The sequence below is a fragment of the Oncorhynchus mykiss genome, chromosome 12 (genome assembly GCF_057628025.1).
Source record: "Oncorhynchus mykiss isolate SJ-2025 chromosome 12, ASM5762802v1, whole genome shotgun sequence".
NCBI lineage: Eukaryota > Metazoa > Chordata > Actinopteri > Salmoniformes > Salmonidae > Oncorhynchus > Oncorhynchus mykiss.
Window position 1 is genome coordinate 80561154 of NC_143033.1, and position 27470 is coordinate 80588623.

Below are 27470 nucleotides of genomic sequence, written 5' to 3' on the forward strand. Positions count from 1 at the left end.
CAAACGGACCTCTTATTTACCACCTTCTTGCAGGGCCCTTTATACATATCAGTGGGTAATTGGCAAATTTGGAGGGGAACCATGAGGACTGTTAGCATTTCAAATGAAAGAGGTGTTAAAAAAATCGAAGTGTTAATGAATTTCCCTGCACAAGAGCAGCAAATCATTCACTCAGACCCAGGGTCTGTGAAAATGCAGGAGTCATGACAAGATTTTTAGGTGTGTTTTAATTTACCATGTTTTAATCTGCACTCCATTAAGGTGACTCAAAGTTACCTGAACAAAAATATGAACGCAACATACAACAATTTAAAATATTGTACTGAGTTATAGTTCATATAAGGAAATCAGTCAATTTAAATAAATGAATAAGGCCCTAATCTATGGATTTCACATGACTGGGAAAACAAATAGGCATTTTTTTCTTTTTTTTCTTGTGGCCTGTGGAATGTTGTCCCTCTCCTCTTCAATGGCTGTGAGAAATTGCTGGATATTGTCGGGAACTGGAATACGCTGTAGTACACGTCAATCCAGAGCATCTGTTAACATGCTCAATGTCTGGTGTGTATGCAGGTCATGGAAGAACTGGGAAATTTGCAGCTTCCAGGAATTGTGTACAGATCCTTCCGACATCGGGCTGTGCATTATCTTGTTGAAACATGAGATGATGGCGGCGGACGAATGGCACAAAACTGCTTTAATGTTTACGTACTGCTTTACTCATTTCATATGTATATACTGTTTTCTATTCTAACGTATTTTAGGTAATACCACTCCGACATCGCTAGTCCTAATATTTATATATTTCTTAACTCCATTATTTTACTTTAGATTTGTGTGTATTGTTGTGAATTGTTAGCTATTACTGCACTGTTGGAGCTAGAAACACAAGCATTTCGCTACACCTGCAATAACATCTATTGGTCTGTATGTGACCAATGCAATTTGATTTGATGACTATGAACCTCAGGATCTTGTCACGGTATCTCTGTGCAAATTGCCATCGATAAAATGCAATTGTGTTGGTTGTCCGTAGCTTATGCCTGCCAATACTATAACGCCACCACCAACATGGGGCACTCAGTTCACAACATTGACTTTAGCAAACCGCTCGCCCACACGACGCCATACACGTGGCCTGCGGTTGTGAGGCCAGTTGGACATACTGCCAAATTCTCTAAAATGAAGTTGGAGGCGGCTGGCTATTGTGGATAAATAAACCTGACATTTTCTGGCAACAGTTCTGGTGGACTTTACTGCAGTCAGCATGCCAACTGCATGCTCCCTCAAAACTTGAGATATCTGTAGCATTGTGTTTTGTTACAAAACTGCACATTTTAGAGAAGCCTTTTATTGTCCCCAGCACAAGGTGCCCATGTGGAATGATCATGCTATTTAATCAGCTTCTTGATTTTCCAGACCTGTCAGGTGGATGTATTATCTTGGTGAAATAGAAAGACTCACTAACAGGCATGTAAACAAATTTGTGCACAAAATTTGAGAGAAATAAGCCTTTTGTGCATATGGAACATTTCTGTGATCTTTTATTTCCGCTTATGAAACATGGGACCAACATGTTACATGTTGCGTTTATATTTGTGTTCATTATATTTGTGTTTCTAAAATATTTACTGTTTATGTTTGAATGCAGTGACTACGTGTTCTATCTTTTTTTCATGAAGAAGCATTGTTTGTAATTGTTTTTTGTCCGTTTTTTGTAACTGTCGGCAACATATCTAATCCTGTGAAAGCACTGTTGCACTTTAGACATGAGCAAAGATCTAACACGGAACCCAAACCAGGCTGCGCATGTGCGCCATCATGCATAAATGTATTTTGTCCCCGTACACCAAACGCGATCACGACACGCAGGTTAAAATATCAAACAAACTCTGAACCAATGACATGAATTTGGGTACAGATCGAAAAGCATTAAACATTTATGGCAATTTAGCTTGCACTTGCTAGCTAATTTGTCCTATTTAGCTAACTTGCTGTTGCTAGCTAATTTGTCCTGGGATATAAACATTGAGTTGTTATTTTACCTGAAATGCACAAGGTCCTCTACTCTGACAATTAATCCACACATAAAAACGGTCAACCGAATCGTTTCTAATCATCTCTCCTCCTTCCAGGCTTTTTCATCGTTTAACTTATATAGTGATTGGCATCTAAACTTTCATAGTATTACCACGACAACCGGCAACAGTTCGTCTGTCAATCACCCACGTGGGTATAACCAATGAGGAGATGACACGCAGACGCTTGTGAGCAGTCTGGGTGCAATAATTGAATAACATAGATTCCTAAATGTATTTTGCAACGCAAGCGAGCGGTGTAGTCAGGGTATAAGACTCCATTTGTGTACTTGTGTCATTGTCTTTTGTACTGTTACCTACTACTATACAAGCAAACCTAAATTCATAGAATTCCATAAACTTCAGAGAAAATTTATGTAATTGTAAGGCGTTGTGTGTATTGCAGGAAATTATTTGTGGTAGTTCATCAATATGAGCCAATACAGACCACTTTACTCAGTAATAATTAACATTTGTTACAACCATTGCAATTGTTGGAGTAATGAAAACTTGTATCAATTCATACCTATACTGAGATAATTTCTGTTCTACTTCCCCTGTCAGAGAACATTTTCCACACCTCTGTTTTCTCCTGGGATGAGCACCATGGTGCTATGACCCTGAAAGGCCATTTTGTGGTTTATTTTATTTATTTTTTATTGAACCTTTATTTAACTATGCAAGTCAGTTAAGAACAAATTATTATTTACAATGACGGCCTATCGAAAGGCAAAATACCTCCTGCGGGGACGGGGGCTGGGATACATTTTCTTTTAAAGAAAAATAAAATTATATATGTTTTTCAGTAAAAAAGGATAACCGGCAACTTAAACTTTATTAGACAACATTAAATTCTATAGCTTTTGCAACACTTAGCTTCATTTAGGTCCCCAGACAATTGGGGAAACAATATAAGCAATAAATACACACACACACACAATTCACACGTCAATAGCATTACAAGTTTGACACATACTGTATGTCTTTCACATCTTCAAGCACAGGTAAAAGCACAGCCTTTACTTTGCTTTGGCATAGTGCCACTGACTTCATGATGTGTCAAAGTGCACTTTGACATTTCCACAAACAAACAAAGTATGAACTCCAAAAAAACACTGACAGTAACACACACAAACACGTATATATAATTTGAGATGTTTGTTGTTGATATCTTATAGGCAGCTTCATTTCATGTACAGTTATGTACACAGAGAAAGACTCATGTTGCGTGACCTACCAGACACTTTTACAACAAACCCTTCTCCTTGGGCAGATTTATCTGTGCTATGTCTCCAGTATCCAGGTGAGGCATACTGTCCTTACTTGGTCAGAATGTTTTGTTATAAATCCATTAATGACATTTAATTTGTTTGAGTATAGTCTGGCTTGGCTGTTTCCCATAAAATGATGAGACTTCTCCACACAACAGTCAAAGCAGGTCTTACTGGCCAATCAAATCAATCTGAAAGAGATCCAAGATCTGGAGGATGATGATTTCAATCCCAAACCCCATAGACTTTCACAGTCAGGCAGACCCACACAGTTCTCAATAAAGGAATATAGGTCTTATAGGCAATGGGTATTTCCTTTTGTGTGATACACCAACACTGCTGTTAGATCCTACTGCTGGATGTTCAGTCTTCTCCTCAATCCAGCATGTTGAGTTGAGTGGCAAATAAAGCACCGAGAACAACAAAGGACCATGATAAGATGCCAGTCTCTTTCTGTCTGTGTGTTTTCTTCTCCCTCAGATCCTGTTGACAGTGTTTATTTTCTCAGAGTTCTGGAAGGAGCTGATGTCCCAATGGCGGAAGGTGCTGTTCTTGAAGCTGGCCCGGCTCTTGGTGATGCGATAGATCTTCCTCAGCACGGCCCGGCGCAGCAAAATGTAGACCCAGGGGTCCAGGATCTGGTTCCAGGAGGCCAGCCGGACGCCCATCACCATCAACCTCCTGTATGTGTCCTGGTCATTGCCTATGGAACCGCTATAGGACCATGTGACTGACATCAGGCCAAAGATCTGCAAGTAACACAGATACCTGGGTTAGTTTTACAGTGGTTGTGCAGGATATAGATATGTTCAGCTGGTGTATATATATTTGCATCAATCTGCATACACTGCTAGTAATTTATATACATTACCCGACACTGTAGATTGCCACATGTTAACAAAAAAAATTAATAAAGGTAGCAGTCAAAATGCATCTTCACAACGTGTTCCTATGAATACTGATTTACTGATGTTAGAAATCACAGGCTCAAAATTGTAGCCTTATAAATCTTATTTACAATTTGTATAACAATTGGCCACAGCTTATTAAGAGATTTTAAGCACAAACAATGCCTCTGTAACGGTTATTACATCTTCCCAACAGTAAAACATTTATGCTAAGCTGTTCTTATTTAGTTCACACATCAGTAATTATATTTGGGCCCAACTTTTGTGCAGTATTGTGCAAATCAACAGGTCAACTACTGACATTAATGGGCGTAATGTCTTCCAGGTGAGAAATCCATTAATATACACTTTTAATGCACATAACATGCTTCTACACCTGCATTGCTTGCTGTTTGGGGTTTTAGGCTGGGTTTCTGTACAGCACTTTGAGATATCAGCTGATGTAAGAAGGGCTTTATAATTTTGATTTGACAATGTTCTAAATAAAGAACAATGCATACTTTTTGGGAGAGGGAACAAGAGGGGGGAGGGGGGGGGGTGCTCAAGGCTACTCTAAGTTTTAACAGACCCAGTGATGACAAGTAACAGGCTGCCATAATTTGAAGCATGGTTTATAGTCTGTCCTCTTTCACTTCTCACAGTTTATGTGTCAAAATAAATGGTTACTTTTAAATTGGACCTGAATGTAGATTGCTTTGTATGTTTCTATTGTTGTTTGGTCAGGGTGTGATTTGGGTGGGCATTCTATGTTTGTATGTCTAGGTTTTTGAATTTCCATGTTTCGGCCTGGTATGGTTCTCAATCAGGGACAGCTGTCTATCGTCTCTGATTGGGAATCATAGGTAGTTGTTTTTCTGTTTAGTGCTTGTCACCTTGCAGGACTGTTTCGGGTCTTCCTTTTGTTCTTTTTTGTATTCAGTGTTCAGTTCCTTAAAATAAAGATGAACACGTTTCCCACTGCATTTTGTTTCTGACGATTCCTCTTCTTCCGATGAAAGCCGTTACAACATATTAACAGTTTATACAAAATTCTTAGTATTGGAATTGTAAAAAAAAAATATCCTTGATTAAAAAATCATCAAACCATCACCATGTTTTTGTATTAAATTATTTTAGTTGGCTAATATTCCTCTTTCCCAGAAGACTGGAAAAGGAGAGAAGCTGTAACATTTTCAATGTCACCCAATCTGAAATCTGTTATTCAAGCCCTTCATAATGGCATTACCTTAAATAATTTATTCCATCTAGTCAATGCAAGGGCCCACCATGACTATTCATTTATACCCTTGGTGCAGTACACCATGTCTATCCATCTGTTTTAGGTGCACTATTCTGAATCATAGTGTTTATGACTGGGAACTGGAAAGTGTCTATTTCAGAAGGTGTACAAAAAGAGGATGAAATAGTACTGGATTGTTAGCAGAGATTTTCTATATTATTTCAGGCCTTTGAGTTTATGGGGCAGAATATCTTGGAGATTTACAGAGAGGATGAATTACTTTTGTTAGCTGAGCATTTTTACAATATTATTTTATGCTTTTACCACCCTGCATCTCACTACTGGTTTGTCTCTGAAGCTTAACAGGGTGGGTCGGTCCTGGTTGGCCCTGGATGGGCGACCAGATGCTGCTGGAAGTGATGTTGGACAGCCAGTAAGAGGCACTCTTTCCTCTAGTCAAAAACAAAAAGATCCCAGGGCAGTGATTGGGGACATTTCCCTGTGCAGGGTGCCGTCTTTTGGGTGAGACAGTAAACAGGTGTCCAGACTCTCTGTGGTCACTAAAGATCCCAATGCACTTATCTTAAGAGTTGGGGTGTTCTCAGTGTCCTGGCTTCATCTCCATTCTGGCCCTCATACCATTATGGCCAAGTAATCATCCCCAGCTTCCAATTGGCTCATTCATCCCCCCTCTTCTCCCCTGTAACTTTTCCCACAGGCTCTATTCAATCTGTATTGCTGAAGCGCAATAGAAATGTAAATGTAACCCACATGAAAAATTACTACAGTTTACTATAGTAAACTGTAGTATACTGTATAATACTATACTACACATGGTAGTATCCCTAAATCATGTGTAGTACTTACTATAGAATGTTGTAGTATACTGTAGAATACTACAGTTAATATTACAGTATGATCCGCAAAAGAACATCGTAGTAAATACTACAGTAATGTCTGCAAAAACACTACAGTCCGCACAAACACAAACCTTTTTTATTATAGTAAAGACGACAGTATTTAATTTGCATATACCCTGCCCATTCCCCTCCCCATATCCCAATTTGTGCCACCCATAAGTGAGAAACCTACATGCCAAGTATAGAAGATATTATGTAATAGAAAATAGCATAAGTGTTGAATTATTTGGTAAGATTTTAGGCTGGCTGATTGACTTACAGGTTATGGAATTTGTGCTCATTTAGTAGGTTTCATGAAGGAGAAAGCCTCTACTTCTATGTCAAAAATAATAAAACAAAAACACCATAGTAAGTACTACATTAATATATTGCAAAGCACTACAGTGAATACTACAGGGAAGTCGGCAAAAACACTACAGTGAATACTATAGTATTTAAACCAGGGCTCTCCAACCCTGCTCCTGGAGAGCAACACTCCCGTAGGTTTTCACTCCAACCCCAGTTGTAACTAACCTGATTCAGTTTATCAACCAGATACTTATTAGAATCAGGTGCGCTAGATTGGGATTTGAGCAAAAACCTACAAGAAGGCAGCTTTCCAGGAACAGCGTTGGAGAGCGCTGATTTATACCATAGTATACTAGTCTTTTTTTCATGTGGGATTTCCCGATTGAGCAGACATACGAAGTGTTCACCGTGGATGCAGTAGCAGCTAACGTGGGAGCATTGCCTTTCAATCATGCTGTAGCGCTGAATTTCCATGATAAGGACTGAAAAGAGACCTTAATTCCCAAATGGAACACAATAAAGATAGTTTTGACCCCTACCCTGATTCATGCAGAATTGTGAACTGAACTTTTCCAACTCACCAGCAGGGGGCTCCAGCAGATGCAAGAAGTGATCATAATGCCCACCAGCTGGGCCACCATCTCAATGTCATGGGACTTGGCTGAGCGACGGTAGCAGGTCTTACACTTCTTACGCAGTCTGGCAAGCACCAGCGTGACCCCACTGATGGTATTACACACCAGGGCCACAGTCAGAGAGGCCAGGCCCAGTCCAGAGAACAGCATGACAAAGGCCACGTCCGTCTCCTGAGTCTCTCCCAGGACACTGATGAAGCACCAGGTCCCGGGGTACTGGTAGGTGTAGGCCCCCAGCCTGAAGAAGGGCAGAAAGGCCACACACAGAGCCAGCAGCCAGATGAGAGCTAGTGCCATCTTGGTGCGAGCCGTGGTGACCAGTGAGGCATGGAGCAGGGGCTGTGTGACACCCAGGCAGCGCTCAGCAGCCATGGCACAGCCCAGGAACAATGGGCACAAGCCGAAGAACACCATGCTACCCCCTAGGAACTGGCAGGGGGCATCGGTGGCAGCGAGACCTAAGGGCCCAGTCGCAGCCCCAGCTGAGTACAGCCTCAACACCAGTGCACCGGGGATGATGTGGCCGGCAAAGTCTGTGGCTACCAGGGAACTGGCGAAGAGCAGGAAGGTGGCCTTGGAGCGGCGGCGCAGACGGGCATAGGCTTTCGCCAGGATGACCAGGGCCACGATGTTGGACAGGATGCCCAGGGTCATGGAGAGGCCAGCTGCAGTGGGGTTACTGGGGGGAGACATGGGCCTCTCTGTGGTGATGTTTGCCCTCCAGGCCATGGCTGGCACACCCTCCACCCCCCAGGTCTGGTTGGGGAGGAGATTGGGGGCAGCCAGGCCTGAGGAGTTGTAGTGCTGCATGGCCAACATCACTGGCCTCAGGTAGCCATCGGGGTCCTCAGAGTGAGAAGGCACTGAAAATAGGAAAGGTGTTATGATTAATATACTGACCAGTTGACCTGGAAGAACTCCTAACCTCACTAATATATAGTACTACCATAACCAAACTTAACCAATAGCCTATTATACATAGCATAAATAAAGTTTACTGGGGAAACGAAAACTCATTCAGTATTCTGTTATTACCTAACAACAATAAATATTATCCTGCATTATGTAAAGATTTTTTTCTGTCATAAACCAGGTCTCCATCCAACCTTATGCGAGAAAAGTACAGTGCATTCGGAAAATATTCAGACCCCTTTTTGTTACATTACAGCCTTATTCTAAAATTGATTAAATAAAACATTTTCCACATCAATCTATTAACAATACCTCATTGTTACGGTTTTCTGTATGGGAAAGAGAGTCGGACCAAAATGCGGCGTGGCTATTGCGATCCATGTTTATTTAATAATGATGAAACACGAACTGTACAAAACAATAAACGTAATGTGAAAACCGAAACAGCCTAAACTGGTGCAAACTAACACAGACAGGAAAAAGGACACTAAGGACAATCACCCACGAAACACCCAAAGAATATGGCTGTCTAAATATGGTTCCCAATCAGAGACAACGATAAACACCTGCCTCTGATTGAGAACCACTTCAGACAGCCATAGACTTCACTAGAACACCCCACTAAGCTACAAACCCAACACACCACATACAAAAACCCATGCCACACCCTGGCCTGACCAAATAAATTAAAATAAACACAAAATACTTCGACCAGGGCATGACACTCATAATGACAAAGCGATTTTTGCTAATTTATTAAAAACAAAAAACAGAAATACCTTATTTATGTAAGTATTCAGACCCTTTGCTATGAGACTCAAAATTGAGCTCAGGTGCACCCTGTTTTCATTAATCATCCTTGAGATGTTTCTACAACTTCATTGGACATGATTTGGAAACATCCCGTCAGAGAAAAAAACAAGCCATGAGGTCGAAGAAATTGTCCGTAGAGCTCTGAGACAGGATTGTGTCGAGGCACAGATCTGTCGGAAGGGTACCAAAAAATGTATGTCTGTATTATTGAAGGTCCCCAAGAATACAGTGGTGTCGTGTCTTTACTATCATTAAATTGAAGACTTAGTTTTTATCAAAGATTTTCTGTAATTAGTATTACGCGATCAAACTGATCAATCATGTAACTGTAATTAACTAGGAAGTCGGGGCACCAGGGAAAATATTCAGATTACAAAATTATAATTTCCCAATATAACCTTTAAGATATTTTCATATCTGAACAACAGTCTTCTGATTAATTAATTGTTTCCTTTACCTCACGTTAGTCTCATTCCAAACGTAGTAAATTGTTGGTTATCTGCACAAACCCAGTCTTCACTATGAGTCATCCATACATCAATTGTCTTAAATCATTTATTTATTACTAAGTAATTCACAGAAATGCATAAACAAACAGTAGATAGTTGTTGTTCAGAGTGACATTCATTCATTCGTTATAGAAGGGATGTTTCGGCGGTTGTCGTTCTTCGCGTTCAATGATACCGAATTCCTAGCTGCAGACTAGTAATTAATATCAAAGACTTGTTCTTATTCTGTCGGTATCGATAGTCTAAGAGTTTAACCACGTGGTATGGTTAAAAGATTCAGCAATGGTCTGCAACCTTTGTCCTCCCGTGATTGAGAGAAACATGGTCTACTTGAGGAATTCTCAAGATTGGGGTTTTATTCGGAATTGCAGAAAAGGGGCTGTCCCAGGATGCCTGACCCTAACTGGGCTCATGGGCGCTCCTCTGATTTAGTTCAACTCAAAAGAGAATTGGAGTTTCCTTCATTAAACATTCCAAAATCACATTACACAATTTTACAAACAGTATCATACTCACTCATTCATCTTATACAACAATTAGATGTAAACCTCATATCTGAGGCTATTATATAAACAGCGTTATGGTAATGTGGCCGCACCGTCTCCCATGAGCTTCCCCAAGTTGTAACAAACGGACCAGTTCGTAGCTGGATTCTTCACCGATATTTTATACCTTCTCCGGAACGTAAACGTTGTTCGAACCTCAAGTTCTGTGAGGTGGAAGAAATTCATTTGTTCTCTATGAAACTTCACTATCTCTATACTGTGTGGCCATGTGGCAGGGTCTTCCCTAGGAATATACGACCTCACTGACCACAGCAGCCTGGTTGAAGGAGCAGAGAGCGGGTGATGGTGCTCGCTGTACCCAAAGAGGGGCATCATTGTAAAATTAAAGAAGCTTGGAACCACCAAGACTATTCCTAGAGCTGGCGCCCAGCCAAACTGAGCAATAGAGGGAGAAGAGCTTGGTCAGGGAGGTGACCAAGAACTCAATGGTCATTCTGACAGAGCTCCAGAGTTCCTCTCTGGAGATGGGAGAACCTTCCAGAAGGATAACCATCACTGGAGCACTCCACCAATCTGTCCTTTATGGTAGAGTGGCCAGACGGAAGTCACTCCTGAGTAAAAGGCACATGACAGCCTGCTTGGAGACCATGATAAACAAGATTATCTGGTCTGGTGTAACCAAGATTGAACCCTTTGGCCTGAATACCAAGCGTCTGGAGGAAACCTGGCACCAGGCCTACAGAGAAGCATGGTGGTGGCAGCATCATGATGTGGGGATTCTTTTCAGTGGCAGGGACTGGGAGACTAGTCAGGATCAAGGTAAAGATGAACGGAGGAAAGTACAGAGAGATCCTTGATGAAAACCTGCTTCAGAGCGCTTAGGACCTCAGACTGGGGTGAAGGTTCACCTTCCAGCAGGACAATGACCCTAAGCACACAGCTAAGACAATGCAGAAGTGGCTTCGGGACAAGTCTCTGAATGTAATTGAGGGTCTTAACTAGAGGTCGACTGATTAATCGGAATAGCCGATTAATTAGGGCCGATTTCAACTTTTCATAACAATCGGAAATCTGTATTTTTGGGCGCCGATTTGCCAATTAATTTTTTTATGTTTAATTTTAATTAGATTTTTTTATACCTTTATTTAACTAGGCAAGTCCGTTAAGAACACATTCTTATTTTCAATGACGGCCTAGGAACGTTGGGTTAACTGCCTTGTTCAGGGGCAAAACGACAGATTTTCACTTTGTTAGCTTGGGGGATCCAATCTTGCAACCTTACAGTTAACTAGTCCAATGCAATAACGACCTGCCTCTCTCTCCCTCTCTCTCATTGCTCTCCACAAGGAGACTGCCTGTTACGCGAATGCAGTCAGCCAAGGTAAGTTGCTAGCTAGCATTAAACTTATCTTATAAAAAACAATCAATCATAATCACTAGTTAACTACACATGGTTGATGATATTACTAGATATTATCTAGCGTGTCCTGCATTGCATATAATCTGACTGAGCATACAAGCATACAAGTATCTAAGTATCTGACTGAGCGGTGGAAGGCAGAAGCAGGTGCGTAAACATTCATTCAAACAGCACTTTCGTGTGTTTTGCCTGCAGCTCTTCGTTGTGTGTCAAGCATTGCACTGTTTATGACTTCAAGCCTATCAACTCCCGAGATGAGGCTGGTGTAACCGAAGTGAAATGGTTATCTAGTTAGCGAGCGCTAATAGCGTTTCAAACATCACTCGCTCTGAGCCTTCTAGTAGTTGTTCCCCTTGCTCTGCATGGGTAACGCTGCTTCGATGGTGGCTGTTGTCGTTGTGTTGCTGGTTCGAGCCCAGGGAGGAGCGAGGAGAGGGACAGAAGCTATACTGTTACAATGGCAATACTGAAGTGCCAATAAGAACATCCAATAGTCAAAGGTTAATGAAATACAAATGGGTATAGAGGGAAATAGTCCTATAATTCCTATAATAACTACAACCTAAAACTTCTTACCTGGGAATATTGAAGACTCATGTTAAAAGGAACCACCAGCTTTCATATGTTCTCATGTTCTGAGCAAGGAACTGAAAGGTTTCTTACATAGCACATATTGCACTTTTACTTTCTTCTCCAACACTTTGTTTTTCCATTATTTAAACCAAATTGAACATGTTTCAATATTTACTTGAGGCTAAATTTATTTTATTTATGTATTATATTAAGTTAAAATAAGTGTTCATTCAGTATTGTTGTAATTGTCATTATTACAAATAATAGTTTTAAAAAAATCGGCCGATTAATCAGCATCGGCTTTTTTGGTCCTCCAATAATCGGTATCGGTATCGACATTAAAAAATCATTATCGGTCGACCTCTAGTCTTAACTTCTTCGGAATAGGAGGCAGCATTCGGAGGTGCCCAAAGTAAACTACCTGTTACTCAGGCCCAGAAGCTAGGAAATGCATATATTGCTAGTATTGGAAAGAAAACACTCTGAAGTTTCTTAAACTGTTACAATAATGTCTGTGAGTATTTTTTTTCACCTTTATTTAACCAGGTAAGCTAGTTGAGAACAAGTTCTCATTTGCAACTGCTTTCCTGGCCAAGATAAAGCATAGCTAGTTCGACACATACAACAACACAGAGTTACACATGGAAAGAACAAAACACAGCAAAAAAGACAAAGTCTATATACAGTGAGTGCAAATAAGTTCAAATAAGGGAGTTACGGCAATAAATAGGCCATGGTGGCGAAGTAATTACAATATGGCAATTAAACACAGGAATGGTAGATGTGCAAAAGATGGATGTGCAAGTAGAGATACTGTGGTGCAAAAGGTGCAAAATAAATAAATACAGTATGTGAATGAGGTAGATAGATGGGCTGTATACAGATGGGCTATGAACAGGTGCAGTGATCTGTGAGCTGCTCTGACAAATGGTTCTTAAAGCTAGTGAGGGAGATGGGAATCTCCAGCTTCAGTGATTTTTGCAGTTTGTTCCAGTCAGTGGCAGCAGAGAACTGGAAGGAAAGGCGACCAAAGGAGGAATTGGCTTTGGGGGTAACCAGTGAGATGTTGAATGGCATTGAAGCTCGTCTGGAGGTTAGTTAACACAGTGTCCAAAGAAGGGCCAGAAGTATACAGAATGGTGTCGTCTGCGTAGCGGTGGATTAGAGAATCACCAGCAGCAAGAGTGACATCATTGATGTATACAGAGAAGAGAGTTGACCCGAGAATTGAACCCTGTGGCACCCCCATGGAGACTGCCAGAGGTCCGGACAACAGGCCCTCCGATTTGACACACTGAGCTCTGTCAGAGAAGGAGTTGGTGAACCAGGTGAGGCAATCATTTGAGAAACCAAGGCTGTTGAGTCTGCCAATAAGAATGTGGTGATTGACAGAGTCGAAAGCCTTGGCCAGGTCGATGAATACAGCTGCACAGTAATGTCTCTTATTGATGGCGGTTATGATATCGTTAAGGACCTTGAGCGTGGCTGAGGTGCACCCATGACCAGCTCGGAAACCAGATTGCATAGCGGAGAAGGTATGATGGGATTGAAAATGGTCAGTAATCTGTTTGTTAACTTGGCTTTCGAAGACCTTAGAGATGCAGGTTAGTGTCAGGTGCGTGAATGAGGACCCAAAAGCGAATTAACAAACAGAGTTTCTTTAATGACGAAACACACGTAGGCTCAGATGGACAGGCAGATTCCGACAGGACAGGACAAGGTTAGATGAACAGGCAGATTCCGACAGGACAGGACAAGGTTGCAGCAAACACGACGATAGTCTGGTTCAGGCATGAGTAACACAAACGAGAATCCGACAAAGACAGAAGCAGAAACAGAGAGAGATATAGAGACCTAATCAGAGGGAAAAAGGGAACAGGTGGGAAAAGGGGTGAACGAGGTAGTTAGAGAAGACAAGGAACAGCTGGGGGAAAGAGGGGAAGAAAAGGTAACCTAATACGACCAGCAGAGGGAGACAGGGTGAAGAGAAAGAACAGGAACAGGACACAACATGACAATACATGACAGTACCCCCCCACTCACCGAGCGCCTCCTGGCGCACTCGAGGAGGAAACCTGGCGGCAACGGAGGAAATCATCGATCAGCGAACGGTCCAGCACGTCCCGAGAGGGAACCCAACTCCTCTCCTCAGGACCGTACCCCTCCCAATCCACTAGGTACTGGTGACCACGGCCCCGAGGACGCATGTCCAAAATCTTACGGACCCTGTAGATAGGTGCGCCCTCGACAAGGATGGGGGGGGGGGGAAGACGAGCGGGGGCGCGAAGAACGGGCTTAACACAGGAGACATGGAAGACCGGGTGGACGCGACGAAGATATCGCGGAAGAAGAAGTCGCACTGCGACAGGATTAATGATCTGAGAAATACGGAACGGACCAATGAACCGCGGGGTCAACTTGCGAGAAGCTGTCTTAAGGGGAAGGTTCTGAGTGGAGAGCCAAACTCTCTGACCGCGACAATATCTAGGACTCTTAGTTCTACGCTTATTAGCAGCTCTCACAGTCTGCGCCCTATAACGGCAAAGTGCAGACCTGACCCTCTTCCAGGTGCGCTCGCAACGTTGGACAAAAGCCTGAGCGGAGGGGACGCTGTACTCGGCGAACTGAGATGAGAACAGCGGAGGCTGGTACCCGAGGCTACTCTGAAAAGGAGATAGCCCGGTCGCAGACGAAGGAAGCGAGTTGTGGGCGTATTCTGCCCAGGGGAGCTGTTCTGACCAAGACGCAGGGTTGCGAAAAGAAAGACTGCGTAAGATGCGACCAATAGTCTGATTGGCCCGTTCTGCTTGACCGTTAGACTGGGGGTGAAAGCCGGAAGAGAGACTGACGGAAGCCCCAATCAAACGGCAAAACTCCCTCCAAAATTGAGACGTGAATTGCGGACCTCTGTCCGAAACGACGTCTGACGGAAGGCCATGAATTCTGAAAACATTCTCGATGATGATTTGTGCCGTCTCTTTAGCAGAAGGAAGCTTAGCAAGGGGAATAAAATGAGCCGCCTTAGAGAACCTATCGACAACCGTAAGAATAACAGTCTTCCCCGCTGACGAAGGCAGTCCGGTGACAAAATCTAAGGCGATGTGAGACCACGGTCGAGAGGGAATGGGAAGCGGCCTGAGACGGCCGGCAGGAGGGGAGTTACCGGACTTAGTCTGCGCGCAGACCGAACAAGCAGCCACGAAACGACGCGTGTCATGCTCCCGGGTGGGCCACCAAAAACGCTGGCGAATGGAAGCAAGCGTACCCCGAACGCCAGGGTGGCCGGCTAACTTGGCAGAGTGAGCCCACTGAAGAACGGCCAGACGAGTAGGAACGGGAACGAAAAGAAGGTTCCTAGGACAAGCGCGCGGCGACGGAGTGTGAGTGAGTGCTTGCTTTACCTGCCTCTCAATTCCCCAGACAGTCAACCCGACAACACGCCCCTCAGGGAGAATCCCCTCGGGGTCAGTGGAGGCTACTGAAGAACTGAAGAGACGAGATAAAGCATCAGGCTTGGTGTTCTTAGAGCCCGGACGATAAGAAATCACGAACTCGAAACGAGCGAAAAACAGTGCCCAGCGCGCCTGACGCGCATTAAGTCGTTTGGCAGAACGGATGTACTCAAGGTTCCTATGGTCAGTCCAAACGACAAAAGGAACGGTCGCCCCCTCCAACCACTGTCGCCATTCGCCTAGGGCTAAGCGGATGGCGAGCAGTTCGCGGTTTCCCACATCATAGTTACGTTCCGACGGCGACAGGCGATGAGAAAAATACGCGCAAGGGTGGACCTTGTCGTCAGAGAGGGAGCGCTGAGAAAGAATGGCTCCCACGCCCACCTCTGACGCGTCAACCTCGACAACGAACTGTCTAGAGACGTCAGGTGTAACAAGGATAGGAGCGGATGTAAAACGATTCTTGAGGAGATCAAAAGCTCCCTGGGCGGAAACGGACCACTTAAAGCACGTCTTGACAGAAGTAAGGGCTGTGAGAGGAGCTGCCACCTGACCGAAATTACGGATGAAACGACGATAGAAGTTTGCGAAGCCGAGAAAGCGCTGCAGCTCGACGCGTGACTTAGGGACGGGCCAATCAATGACAGCTTGGACCTTAGCGGGATCCATCTTAATGCCTTCAGCGGAAATAACAGAACCGAGAAATGTGACGGAGGAGGCATGAAAAGTGCACTTCTCAGCCTTCACAAAAAGACAATTCTCTAAAAGGCGCTGGAGGACACGTCGAACGTGCTGAACATGAATCTGGAGTGACGGTGAAAAAATCAGGATATCGTCAAGGTAAACGAAAACAAAGATGTTCAGCATGTCTCTCAGGACATCATTGACTAATGCCTGAAAGACCGCTGGAGCGTTAGCGAGGCCGAAAGGAAGAACCCGGTATTCAAAGTGCCCTAACGGAGTGTTAAACGCCGTCTTCCACTCGTCCCCCTCCCTGATGCGCACGAGATGGTAAGCGTTACGAAGGTCCAACTTAGTGAAAAACCTGGCTCCCTGCAGGATCTCGAAGGCTGAAGACATAAGAGGAAGCGGATAACGATTCTTCACTGTTATGTCATTCAGCCCTCGATAATCTATGCAGGGGCGCAGAGACCCGTCCTTCTTCTTGACAAAAAAAAACCCCGCTCCGGCGGGAGAGGAGGAGGGGACTATGGTACCGGCGTCAAGAGCTACAGACAAATAATCTTCGAGAGCCTTACGTTCGGGAGCCGACAGAGAGTATAGTCTACCCCGGGGGGGGGTGGTTCCCGGAAGGAGATCAATACTACAATCATACGACCGGTGTGGAGGAAGAGAGGTGGCCCTGGACCGACTGAACACCGTGCGCAGATCGTGATATTCCTCCGGCACCCCTGTCAAATCACCAGGCTCCTCCTGTGAAGAAGAGACAGAGGAAACAGGAGGGATAGCAGACATTAAACATTTCACATGACAAGAGACGTTCCAGGAGAGGATAGAATTACTAGACCAATTAATAGAAGGATTATGACAAACTAGCCAGGGATGGCCCAAAACAACAGGTGTAAAGGGTGAACGAAAAATTTAAAAAGAAATGGTTTCGCTATGATTACCAGAGACAGTGAGGGTTAAAGGTAGCGTCTCACGCTGAATCCTGGGGAGAGGACTACCATCCAAGGCGAACAAGGCCGTGGGCTCCCTTAACTGTCTGAGAGGAATGTCATGTTCCCGAGCCCAGGTCTCGTCCATAAAACAGCCCTCCGCCCCAGAGTCTATCAAGGCACTGCAGGAAGCTGACGAACCGGTCCAGCGTAGATGGACCGACAAGGTAGTGCAGGATCTTGAAGGAGAGACAGGAGTAGTAGCGCTCACCAGTAGCCCTCCGCTTACTGATGAGCTCTGGCTTTTACTGGACATGAAGTGACAAAATGACCAGCGGAACCGCAATAGAGACAGAGGCGGTTGGTGACTCTCCGTTCCCTCTCTTTAGTCGAGATGCGGATACCTCCCAGCTGCATAGGCTCAGCTCCCGAGCCGGCAGAGGAAGATGGTAGTGATGCGGAGAGGGGGGCAACGGAGAACGCGAGCTCCTTTCCACGAGCTCGGTGACGAAGATCAACCCGTCGCTCAATGCGAATAGCGAGTTCAATCAAGGAATCCACGCTGGAAGGAACCTCCCGGGAGAGAATCTCATCCTTTACCTCTGCGCGGAGACCCTCCAGAAAACGAGCGAGCAAAGCCGGCTCGTTCCAGCCACTGGAGGCAGCAAGAGTGCGAAACTCAATAGAGTAGTCTGTTATGGATCGATTACCTTGACATAGGGAAGACAGGACCCTGGAAGCCTCCTCCCCAAAAACAGATCGATCAAAAACCCGTATCATCTCCTCCTTAAAGTCCTGATACTGGTTAGTACACTCAGCTCTTGCCTCCCAGATTGCCGTGCCCCACTCACGAGCCCGTCCAGTAAGGAGAGATATGACGTAGGCGATACGAGCAGTGCTCCTGGAGTAAGTGTTGGGCTGGAGAGAAAACACAATATCACACTGGGTGAGGAACGAGCGGCATTCAGTGGGCTCCCCAGAGTAACACGGCGGGTTATTGATTCTGGGCTCCGGAGATTCGAAAGCCCTGGAAGTGGCCGGTGGATCGAGGCGGAAATGGTGAACCTGTTCTGTGAGGTTGGAGACTTGGGTGGCCAGGGTCTCAACGGCATGTCGAGCAGCAGACAATTCCTGCTCGTGTCTGCCTAGCATCGCTCCCTGGATCTCGACGGCTGAGTGGAGAGGATCCGAAGTCGCTGGGTCCATTCTTGGTCGGATTCTTCTGTCAGGTGCGTGAATGAGGACCCAAAAGCGAATTAACAAACAGAGTTTCTTTAATGACGAAACACACGTAGGCTCAGATGGACAGGCAGATTCCGACAGGACAGGACAAGGTTAGATGAACAGGCAGATTCCGACAGGACAGGACAAGGTTGCAGCAAACACGACGATAGTCTGGTTCAGGCATGAGTAACACAAACGAGAATCCGACAAAGACAGAAGCAGAAACAGAGAGAGATATAGAGACCTAATCAGAGGGAAAAAGGGAACAGGTGGGAAAAGGGGTGAACGAGGTAGTTAGAGAAGACAAGGAACAGCTGGGGGAAAGAGGGGAAGAAAAGGTAACCTAATACGACCAGCAGAGGGAGACAGGGTGAAGAGAAAGAACAGGAACAGGACACAACATGACAATACATGACAGTTAGGATAGATATAGGTTTGTAGCAGTTTGTGTCTAGAGTGTCTCCCCTTTGAAGAGGGGGATGACCGCGGCAGCTTTCCAATCTTTGGGAATCTCAGACGATTCAAAAGAGAGGTTGAACAGGCTAGTAACAGGGGTTGCAATAATTTAGGCAGATAATTTAGGAAAGAGAGGGTCCAGATTATCTAGCCCGGCTGATTTGTAGGGGTCCAAATTTTGCAGCTCTTTCAGAACATCAGCTATCTGGATATGGGTGAAGGAGAAATGGTGGGGGCTTGGGCGGGTTGCTGTGGAGGGTGCCGGGCAGTTGACCGGGTAGGGGTAGCCAGGTGGAAAGCATGGCCAGCCGTAGAGAAATGCTTATTGAAATTCTCAATTATAGTGGATTTGTCGGTTGTAACAGTTTTTCCTCAACTCAGAGCAGTGGGTAGCTGGGATGAGGTGCTCTTATTCTCCATAGACTTTACAGTGTCCCAGAACTTTTTTGAGTTTGTACTGAAGGATGCAAATTTCTGTTCAAAAAAGCTAGCCTTAGCTTTCCTAACTGCCTGTGTATTATGGTTCCTAACTTCCCTGAAAAGTTGCATATCACAGGGGCTATTCGGTGCTAATGCAGAACGCCACAGGATGTTTTTGTGCTGGTCAAGGGCAGACAGGTCTGGAGTGAACCAGGGGCTATATCTATTCCTGGTTCTACATTTTTTGAATGGGGCATGCCTATTTAAGATGGCGAGGAAGGCGCTTTTAAAGAATAACCAGGCATCCTCTACTGTCGGGGTGAGGTCAATGTCGTTCCAGGATACCCAGGCCAGGTCGATTAGAGAGGCCTGCTCGCAGAAGTGTTTTAGGGAGCGTTTGACAGTGATGAGGGGTGGTCGTTTGCTCGCAGACCCATTACGGATGCAGGCAATGAGGCAGTGATCGCTGAGATCTTGGTTAAAAACAGCAGAGGTGTATTTGGAGGCTGAGTTAGTTAGGATGATATCTATGAGGGTGTTTACGGATTTGGGGTTATATCTGGTAGGTTCATTGATAAATTGTGTGAGATTGAGGGCATCAAGCTTAGATTGTAGGATGGCCGGGGTGTTAAGCATGTCCCAGTTTAGGTCACCTAGCAGCACGAGCTCAGAAGATAGATGGGGGGCAATCAAATCACATATGGTGTCGAGGGCACAGCTGGGGGCAGAGGGTGGTCAATAGCAAACGGCAACGGTGAGAGACTTGTTTCTGGAAAGGTTCATTTTTAGAAGTAGAAGCTCAAATTGTTTCGGTACAGACCTGGATAGTAAGACAGAACTCTGCAGGTTATCTTTGCACTAAATTGCAACACCGGCCCCTTTGGCAGTTCTATCTTGTCGGAAAATGTTATAGTTAGGAATGGAAATTTCAAGGTTTTTGGTGGTCTTCCTAAACCAGGATTCAGACGCTGCTAGTACATCCGGATTGGTGGAGTGTGCTAGGGCAGTGAATAAAACAAACTTAGGGAGGAGGCTTCTAATGTTAACATGCATGAAACCAAGGCTTTTACGGTTGCAGAAGTCAACAAATGAGAGAGCCTGGGGGATGGGTGTGGAGGTAGACACTGCAGGGCCTGGATTAACCTCTACATCACCGGAGGAACAGAGGAGGAGTAGGATAAGGGTATGGCTAAAGGCTAACAGAACTGGACACCTAGTACGTTCAGAACAGAGAGTAAAAGGAGCACATTTCTGGGCACGGTAGAATATATTCAAGGCATAATGTACAGACAAAGGTATAGTAGGATGTGAATACAGTGGGGGTAAACCTGTGCATATAGTGATAATAAAAGAGATATTGTCTCTAGAAATAGCATTTAAACCAGGTGATGTCACTGCGTGTGTGGGGGGTGGAACTAAATTGTTAGCCGAGGCGTGTTGAGCAGTGCTAGAGGCTCTACAGTGAAATGAAACAATAGTTACAAACCAGAACAGCAATCGACACGGCATGGTGACGTTAGGGAAAGGCATGCGTAGCCGGGTGATCATACAAGTCCAGTGCGTGGCTTCAAGCAGCTAGCGGCACGGGGCTAGCAGGCTAACAGAAAGGCCTTAGAGGGATGACACGATGGAGGGAAGTCTGTTGTGCCCCCCTCGTGCAGTTACATCAGCGGACGGATCAGCAGGGCTCCGTGTGGTAAACCAGGCCAATTGGCAAAATATGTATAGTGGCTGAAGAAATATGTCCGAAGGGCCTCTTAAGTCAGCAGTCCAATGTGCTTAAGATAGCTAGCAGGCCGCAGATTAGAGGCTGTGCGTTCAGGGGTTGTTAGCTGCTATAATTCCAGGTGGAAAAATATATATATATAAAAAATAACATAATAAAAATGTTTAAAAATAAAATAAAATAAAAATAGGTTCAGATCTTGCGGTAGGAATCTGGAGATATCGAGAAGAATAAGTCCAACTAACTGGCGAGAGTTGTCCGGGATAAAGGTAGCTGATGACTGCTAGAAAAGGATAGCTGACTGCTAGCTAGCTAGTGGCTTCGGAATGTGTTCGATGGGCCTCGTAAGCCAACAGTCCGTTGTGCTCTAGACAGCTAGCATTCAGGGGACGTTAGCTGCGAAGGTCGGAAGGTGAGAGGGTTCAGAGCTTGCGATAGGAATCCGGGGATATGGAGAGAAATAAAATAGGTCCGGTATGCTCTGGTTGAATCGCGTTGTACAAACTGCCGAGAGCTTTCCGAGCTAAGGTTAGCTGATGACCGATTAGCTGGCTAGTTAGCTGGCTAGTTTATGTTGGAGAGGTTCCAGTAAGAGGCAAAGAAAAATATGTTAGAGAAAAAGCAGGTCCACACCACATTGGGTGACGCGGGTTGCAGGAGAGTATTTTGAAATAAGCGTTTAGAAAAATATAAAAAGATTTGCGAAGAAAAATATATAAAAATATATATACATGGGACACGACAAGGCGAAGGACAAGTACGCCTGACTGCTACGCCATCTTGGAAGCAGTATAACAGAACAGATATGGAAGGGGGAAATCAGCGGAGAATCCATACAGATTTTTCATTTTGTTGAGGTCACAGCCCATTCAAATCCTTGTTTATGGGAGATTCAAAGGAAGATTTAGATTTAGATCCACTAGATGTCATAAGTCTTTAGAAAGGGTTTCAGGCTTGTTTTTTGAAAAATTAGCTAGAATTTGTAGTTTTTCTAGGTGGCTCTCATGTTGACTGTAGTGTTCTGGCGCGCGCACTTCGTTATTTATCTCCGGTATTGACCACACTATTCTACGTCTTAAAATTTAGCGTTTATTTACATATTAGGATACCTGAGGATTGATTAGAAACATTGTTTGACTTGTTTGGACGAAGTTTATTGGTAACTTTTGGGATTCCTTTGTATGCATTTTGAACGAGGGGAACAGGTGGATTACTGAATCAAGCCCGCCAACTAAACTGACTTTTTTGGGATATAAAGGACTTTATCGAACAAAACAACCATTTGTTTTGTAGCTGGGACCCTAGGGATTGCAAACAGAGGAAGATCTTCAAAGGTAAATTATTTATTTTATTGCAATTTCTGACTTTCGTGACCCCTCTGCTGGTTTGGAAAATGTGTTCAATGCTTTTGTACACAGGGACTGTCCTCAGATAATCGCATGGTATGCTTTCGCCGTAAAGCCTTTTTGAAATCTGACAAAGAGGCTGGATTTACAAGAAGTTAAGCTTTTAAATTATGTATGATACTTGTATTTTCATGAATGTTATTACGGTTTTTGCATTTCGAATTTCGCGCTCTGCAATTTCAACGGATGTTGTCGCGGTGGGGAGCTACCGGCATGTCTAGCCCAAAGAGGTTTTAATACTTATGTAAATGTGATATTTCCCCTTTCGCATTTTTTTCTTCTTTTTTTATAAATTTGCAACAATTTCTAAAAACTTGTTTTTGCTTTGTCTCTATGTGGTATTGTGTCACGCCCTGACCTTAGTTTCTTTATTATTTTGGTTAGGTCAGGGTGTGACGAGGGTGGTATGTGTGTTTTTGTCCTGTCTATGGTTTTTTGTATATCTATGGGGTTTTGGTATGTCTAGGTAAATGTAGTTCTATGGTGGCCTGAATTGGTTCCCAATCAGAGGCAGCTGTTTATCGTTGTCTCTGATTGGGGATCCTATTTATGTTGCCATTTTCCATGTTGGTTTTGTTAGTTTGTTTAAGTGTTCTTCGTTAATTAAAGAGGAATGTGTTCATATCAAGCTGCGCATTGGTCTCATCGTTATGACGAACATGACAGAATAACCCACCAAACCAGGACCAAGCAGTGTGAAAAGGAGGAACAGCGCTTAATGGGGAAATGGACCTGGGAGGAGATATTAGATGGAGCAGGACCCTGGACACAGCCGGGGGATTATTCGCCATCCTAAGGAGGAGTTAGAGGCAGTGAAAGCCGAACAGCGATACTACGACGATAAATACCGGAGAATAGAGGAACAGTGACGATATGAAGGTGCACGGAAGCCCGAGAGGTAGCCCCAATAACTTTTTTGGGGGGTGGAACACAAGGAGATTGCATGAGTCAGGTCAGAGACCTGAGCCTACTCCTCGTGCTTACTGTGGGGAGTGTGTTACTGGTCAGGCACCGTGTTATGCGGTGGAGCGCACAGTGTCTCCAGTGCGCTATTCTAGCCCGGTGCACTCTATTCCAGCTCCTCGCATTGGCCAGGCTAGAATGGGCATCCAGCCAGGAAGGAGGGTGCCGGCTCAGCGCTCCTGGTCTCAGTATACCTCTTTGGACCAGGATATCCTGCGCCGGCTCTGCGTACTGTGTCTCCGGTGAGTCTGCACAGCCCAGTGCGTCCTGTGCCAGCGCCCTGCATTTGCAGCAGGCCTCCAGTGTGCCTCCAGGGTCCAGTACGTCCTGTTCCTGCTCCTCGCACTCGCCCTGAGGTGCGTGTCCCCAGCCCGGTACTACCAGTGGCGGCACCACACACCAGGCCTACAGTGCACCTCGGCAGTCCAGTACGCCCTGTTCCTGCTCCCCGCACTTGCCCTGAGGTGCGTGTCACCAGCCCGGTACCACCAGTGTCGGTACCACCAGTGCCGGCACCACGCACCAGGCCTCCAGTGCGCCTCCAGGGTCTAGTACACCCTGTTCCTACTCCCCGCACTCGCCCTAAGGTGCGTGTCCCCAGCCCGGTACCACCAGTGCCGGCACCACGCACCAGGCCTATAGTGAGCCTCGGCAGTCCAGAGCATCCGGCGACAGTAACCAGTCCAGAGCGTCCGGCGACAGTACCCAGTCCAGAGCGTCCGGCGACAGTTCACAGACCGGAACCTCCAGCCACGGGCCACAGTCCGGGGTCTCCAGCGACGGTCCCCAGCCCGGGGCCTACGGCGAGGATCCGCAGTCCAGAGCCTCCGACGATGATCCACGGGTCAGTGCTACAAGAGCGGACTCAGTGTAAAGAAGGGGGGCGGCGTCCAGAACCAGAGCCCCCACCGAGGTTAGATGCCCACCCAGACCCTCCCATATAGGTTTAAGTTTGCGGCCGGGAGTCCGCACCTTTGGGCGGGGGGGGGGGGGGGGGACTGTCACGCCCTGACCTTAGTTATCTTTGTTTTCTTTATTATTTTGGTTAGGTCAGGGTGTGACGAGGGTGGTATGTGTGTTTTTGACCTGTCTGGGATTTTTTTTGTATATCTATGGGGTTTTGGTATGTCTAGGTAAATGTAGGTATATGGTGGCCTGAATTGGTTCCCAATCAGAGGCAGCTGGTTTTTGTTGTCTCTGATTGGGGATCCTATTTAGGTTGCCATTTTTCCATGTTGGTTTTGTGGGTTATTGTCTATGTGTCGTTGCATGTCAGCACTCGGTTTAGCATAGCGGCACGTTCGTTTTGTTTAAGTGTTCTTCGTTAATTAAAGAGGAATGTGTTTATATCACGCTGCGCCTTGGTCTTATCGTTATGACGAACGTGACATATTGTGTGTAGATTGATGAGGGGGGAAAACGATTTATTCCATTTTAGAATAAGGCTGTAATGAAACAAAAATGTGAAAAAAGTCAAGGGGTCTGTCTGAATACTTTCCGAATGCACTGTATATGTTGGATAAAAAATGTAATGACAGGCCGGATGGTTTAAAATGTGTCATAAAATGTCCAAATGTGGACAAAACAAGCTAGATAAATTGATAACTTTTTGAGTTGGTGAAGTTAATTATGCAAGAAATGGCTGTGGAAACGCTTTTATGCGCAAATATTGATAAAATAACCATCATATCAAAACTCGGGAGTCATGCGATGATATGATATGGTGGGATGGGATCGGGTCGGGAAAGCATGCAGTTTATTAGGCTGCAGATGATGAACTTCACATGGTGGTAAAAGTGGAAGGTGATGAGCTTGATGTTCCTTTCCAATAAATATCGATAGTCTAATTCTACATGATGGTCGTGCTTGGCTATCATTTGACAAATAAAAATAATCTCGCTCTTCTCCATAAATAATTGCATCATGTAGGTAGTCTACCCGGACTATAGGCCTATCTGGGAGCTGTTCGCTAGAGCGCACATACCAAGACAAGAGTGAGCACATTCGCTCTTGGGGGGGGACAAAACCAAAATGCGATGGAAACCCATTTAGCTTGTATTTTTTATTTTGGTAAATGGGTGTTTAACCGCAAAAGTTGTTTTAATGTGCACTATGTCATCCCGCACAGCTTTTTTTTCGCAACAAATTAATTTTATGGAAACATCTCTGGTGGGAAAATGCACATAGGCTATTGTTTTTATTCGGATTTTAGAATATTCTGTTGCCAATTGTCGTGAACTGAATGGAAACCTAGCTAGTGTCCTTTAAAAAGCCCATTGTAGACAAATGCCACACACTTCCCCCTCATTGTCCTCCGCAACCTGAGAATGCGGAACAAGTCAAGACAGTTCTTGTGAAAGGTGCTCCTTCAAGTCTTGACCGTGTCTGACAGTGACATAGCACACGTTCTGTGAAAGGTGCTCTATCGTGATAGCAGACCCATAGGCGTAGTCTACACGATGCCAATCAAATCACCCTTTTCCTTCTTCTTCAAAACCTTCAATGCTGAATAACAGAACAGAGTCACAATACTTCTTCCAAAATTAGGTATACATAAAATCCTATACTGTGCCTAGTTTGTATAATATGTTTTCTCATGAGTTACTCGATCTAGCAATGATTTCGGATTGATTTGTAGCAGAGATACCTTACCATTGTTAATGAGAAACACACACACAAAGGGTATGCCCCTGCCTTGCCAAACATGACATAGGCTACTACAGTTTTGTAGGGTGCATTTGCAGTCCTTGTTCCGTTGGCTTTTCTAATCTAAAACAAAAATGTCTAACAAAGGGTGCGTTTGTAAATTCACTCTATCTACTCCGATTTCAGAGCCTTCTCGTCTGTGTGCCAGAGCACAGAATAACTGATTAATTTACAAACTTGCAACACCCGTTGAATATGACCGGTGTCAGTAAACGTAGGAGGAAAAAAATACGTTATTAAATGTTGCAAGCAGCACAGTTAGTCACTATCGCTCTAGATAACATGAAAACAGATTAATCAACTCCGCTAGGGCGAGTAAAATTGTCAGAGTGAGGTATTCTCTCATTTTGTCTGGAAGTAGCAAGTAAGCTAGCCAACTTTATCCAGTTAGCTTTGGTGCCTGACTGCTGTCGTGAGGTCAGAACGCTCGGATCAACCCTACTCCTCGGCCAGAGCGTCCAGTGTGCGCTCTGAACACTCCGAGAGCGAAGCCTCTGAATTTATGAACAGACAATCTGACAACGCTCTGAATTTACAATCGACACATAGCTACTGACACACTGGAGGCAATTTACGAACGCACCCAAAGACATTGATGAATGAGAGAGTTGAAAACAATTTCAGGTTTAAAATCGAAATGAAATCATACTAATTCAGCCCAATACATGTGCACTCATTATTGGTAAAACAAAAAACATGTATGGTTCTTCTAAAAAGCCTTAATAAGATGAGCAGTATATGTAACGACTAATTACATGGAGTGTAACGTTTGACCAGGCAAGAAATTATTTCCCCCTACTTTCACCCATTTTGTAAAAAAAATACTAATAGTTGTTCATTGTAAATTTCCTGAATGATTTACCATGTCCAAATTAAAAGGGATCTGTGTGCATTGTCAAAACGGTTATTATTTATGTGCATAGCTAATTCAGCATCATAGGCTACAAGAAGATAATTAATGGTGTGAAATAAGTAATAATGATATTACCTGACCAAACAGTGAATCCATAGAAACAAATGAAGATGTATTCCTTTGGTTTTCAGATGTTAAATCATTTCACCGTGAACCATGACATTCAAAAGTTCCTTAAACTCAGGGATTCGTGCACGAGAATGTTACTTATTATCAACAATGATAACCTGAGCTGATAGTGAAGTCATGTATCCCGAGGAGTGCCTCATTCTCCTAAAGAAAACAAAACGAGCAACCGCACGAGAAGTCCGTCACCAAGATCAAGACCCAGTCTCCAAAAGGTTGCACAGCCAACCATTTACTATTCAACGTTTGTTTCGTTGCTCAGCCCTCTTTATAGACTTGTACCGCGTCGACGCAGCCCCGGGGCGTCTTGAGTCCGCGAGAGGAATGCATGTATCCATATTACAGCAGTTCAGTGAAAGGGAACTGGGAGTGCTACCCAATAACTTATTGGAAACTAATTAGATATT

General features: G+C 44.5%; 1 protein-coding gene and 1 long non-coding RNA gene across 2 annotated transcripts; one reads left to right on the forward strand and one right to left on the reverse strand.

Annotated features, from left to right (window-relative positions):
- The first annotated feature begins 435 nt into the window (after positions 1-435).
- Positions 436-5219, forward strand: LOC149979396 (uncharacterized). The gene is made up of 2 exons (XR_016485323.1): positions 436-561; positions 3858-5219. It is a non-coding gene; the product is annotated as an uncharacterized LOC149979396 (long non-coding RNA).
- Positions 2895-27463, reverse strand: LOC110538288 (prostaglandin E2 receptor EP1 subtype). The gene is made up of 3 exons (XM_021625012.3): positions 27013-27463; positions 7266-8182; positions 2895-4098 (listed from the first exon to the last, which is right to left on the reverse strand). Exons 2-3 carry the CDS (start codon positions 8136-8138, stop codon positions 3826-3828), a joined length of 1146 nt encoding a protein of 381 aa, XP_021480687.1. The 5' UTR covers positions 8139-8182; positions 27013-27463; the 3' UTR covers positions 2895-3825.
- Positions 27464-27470: the final 7 nt, after the last annotated feature.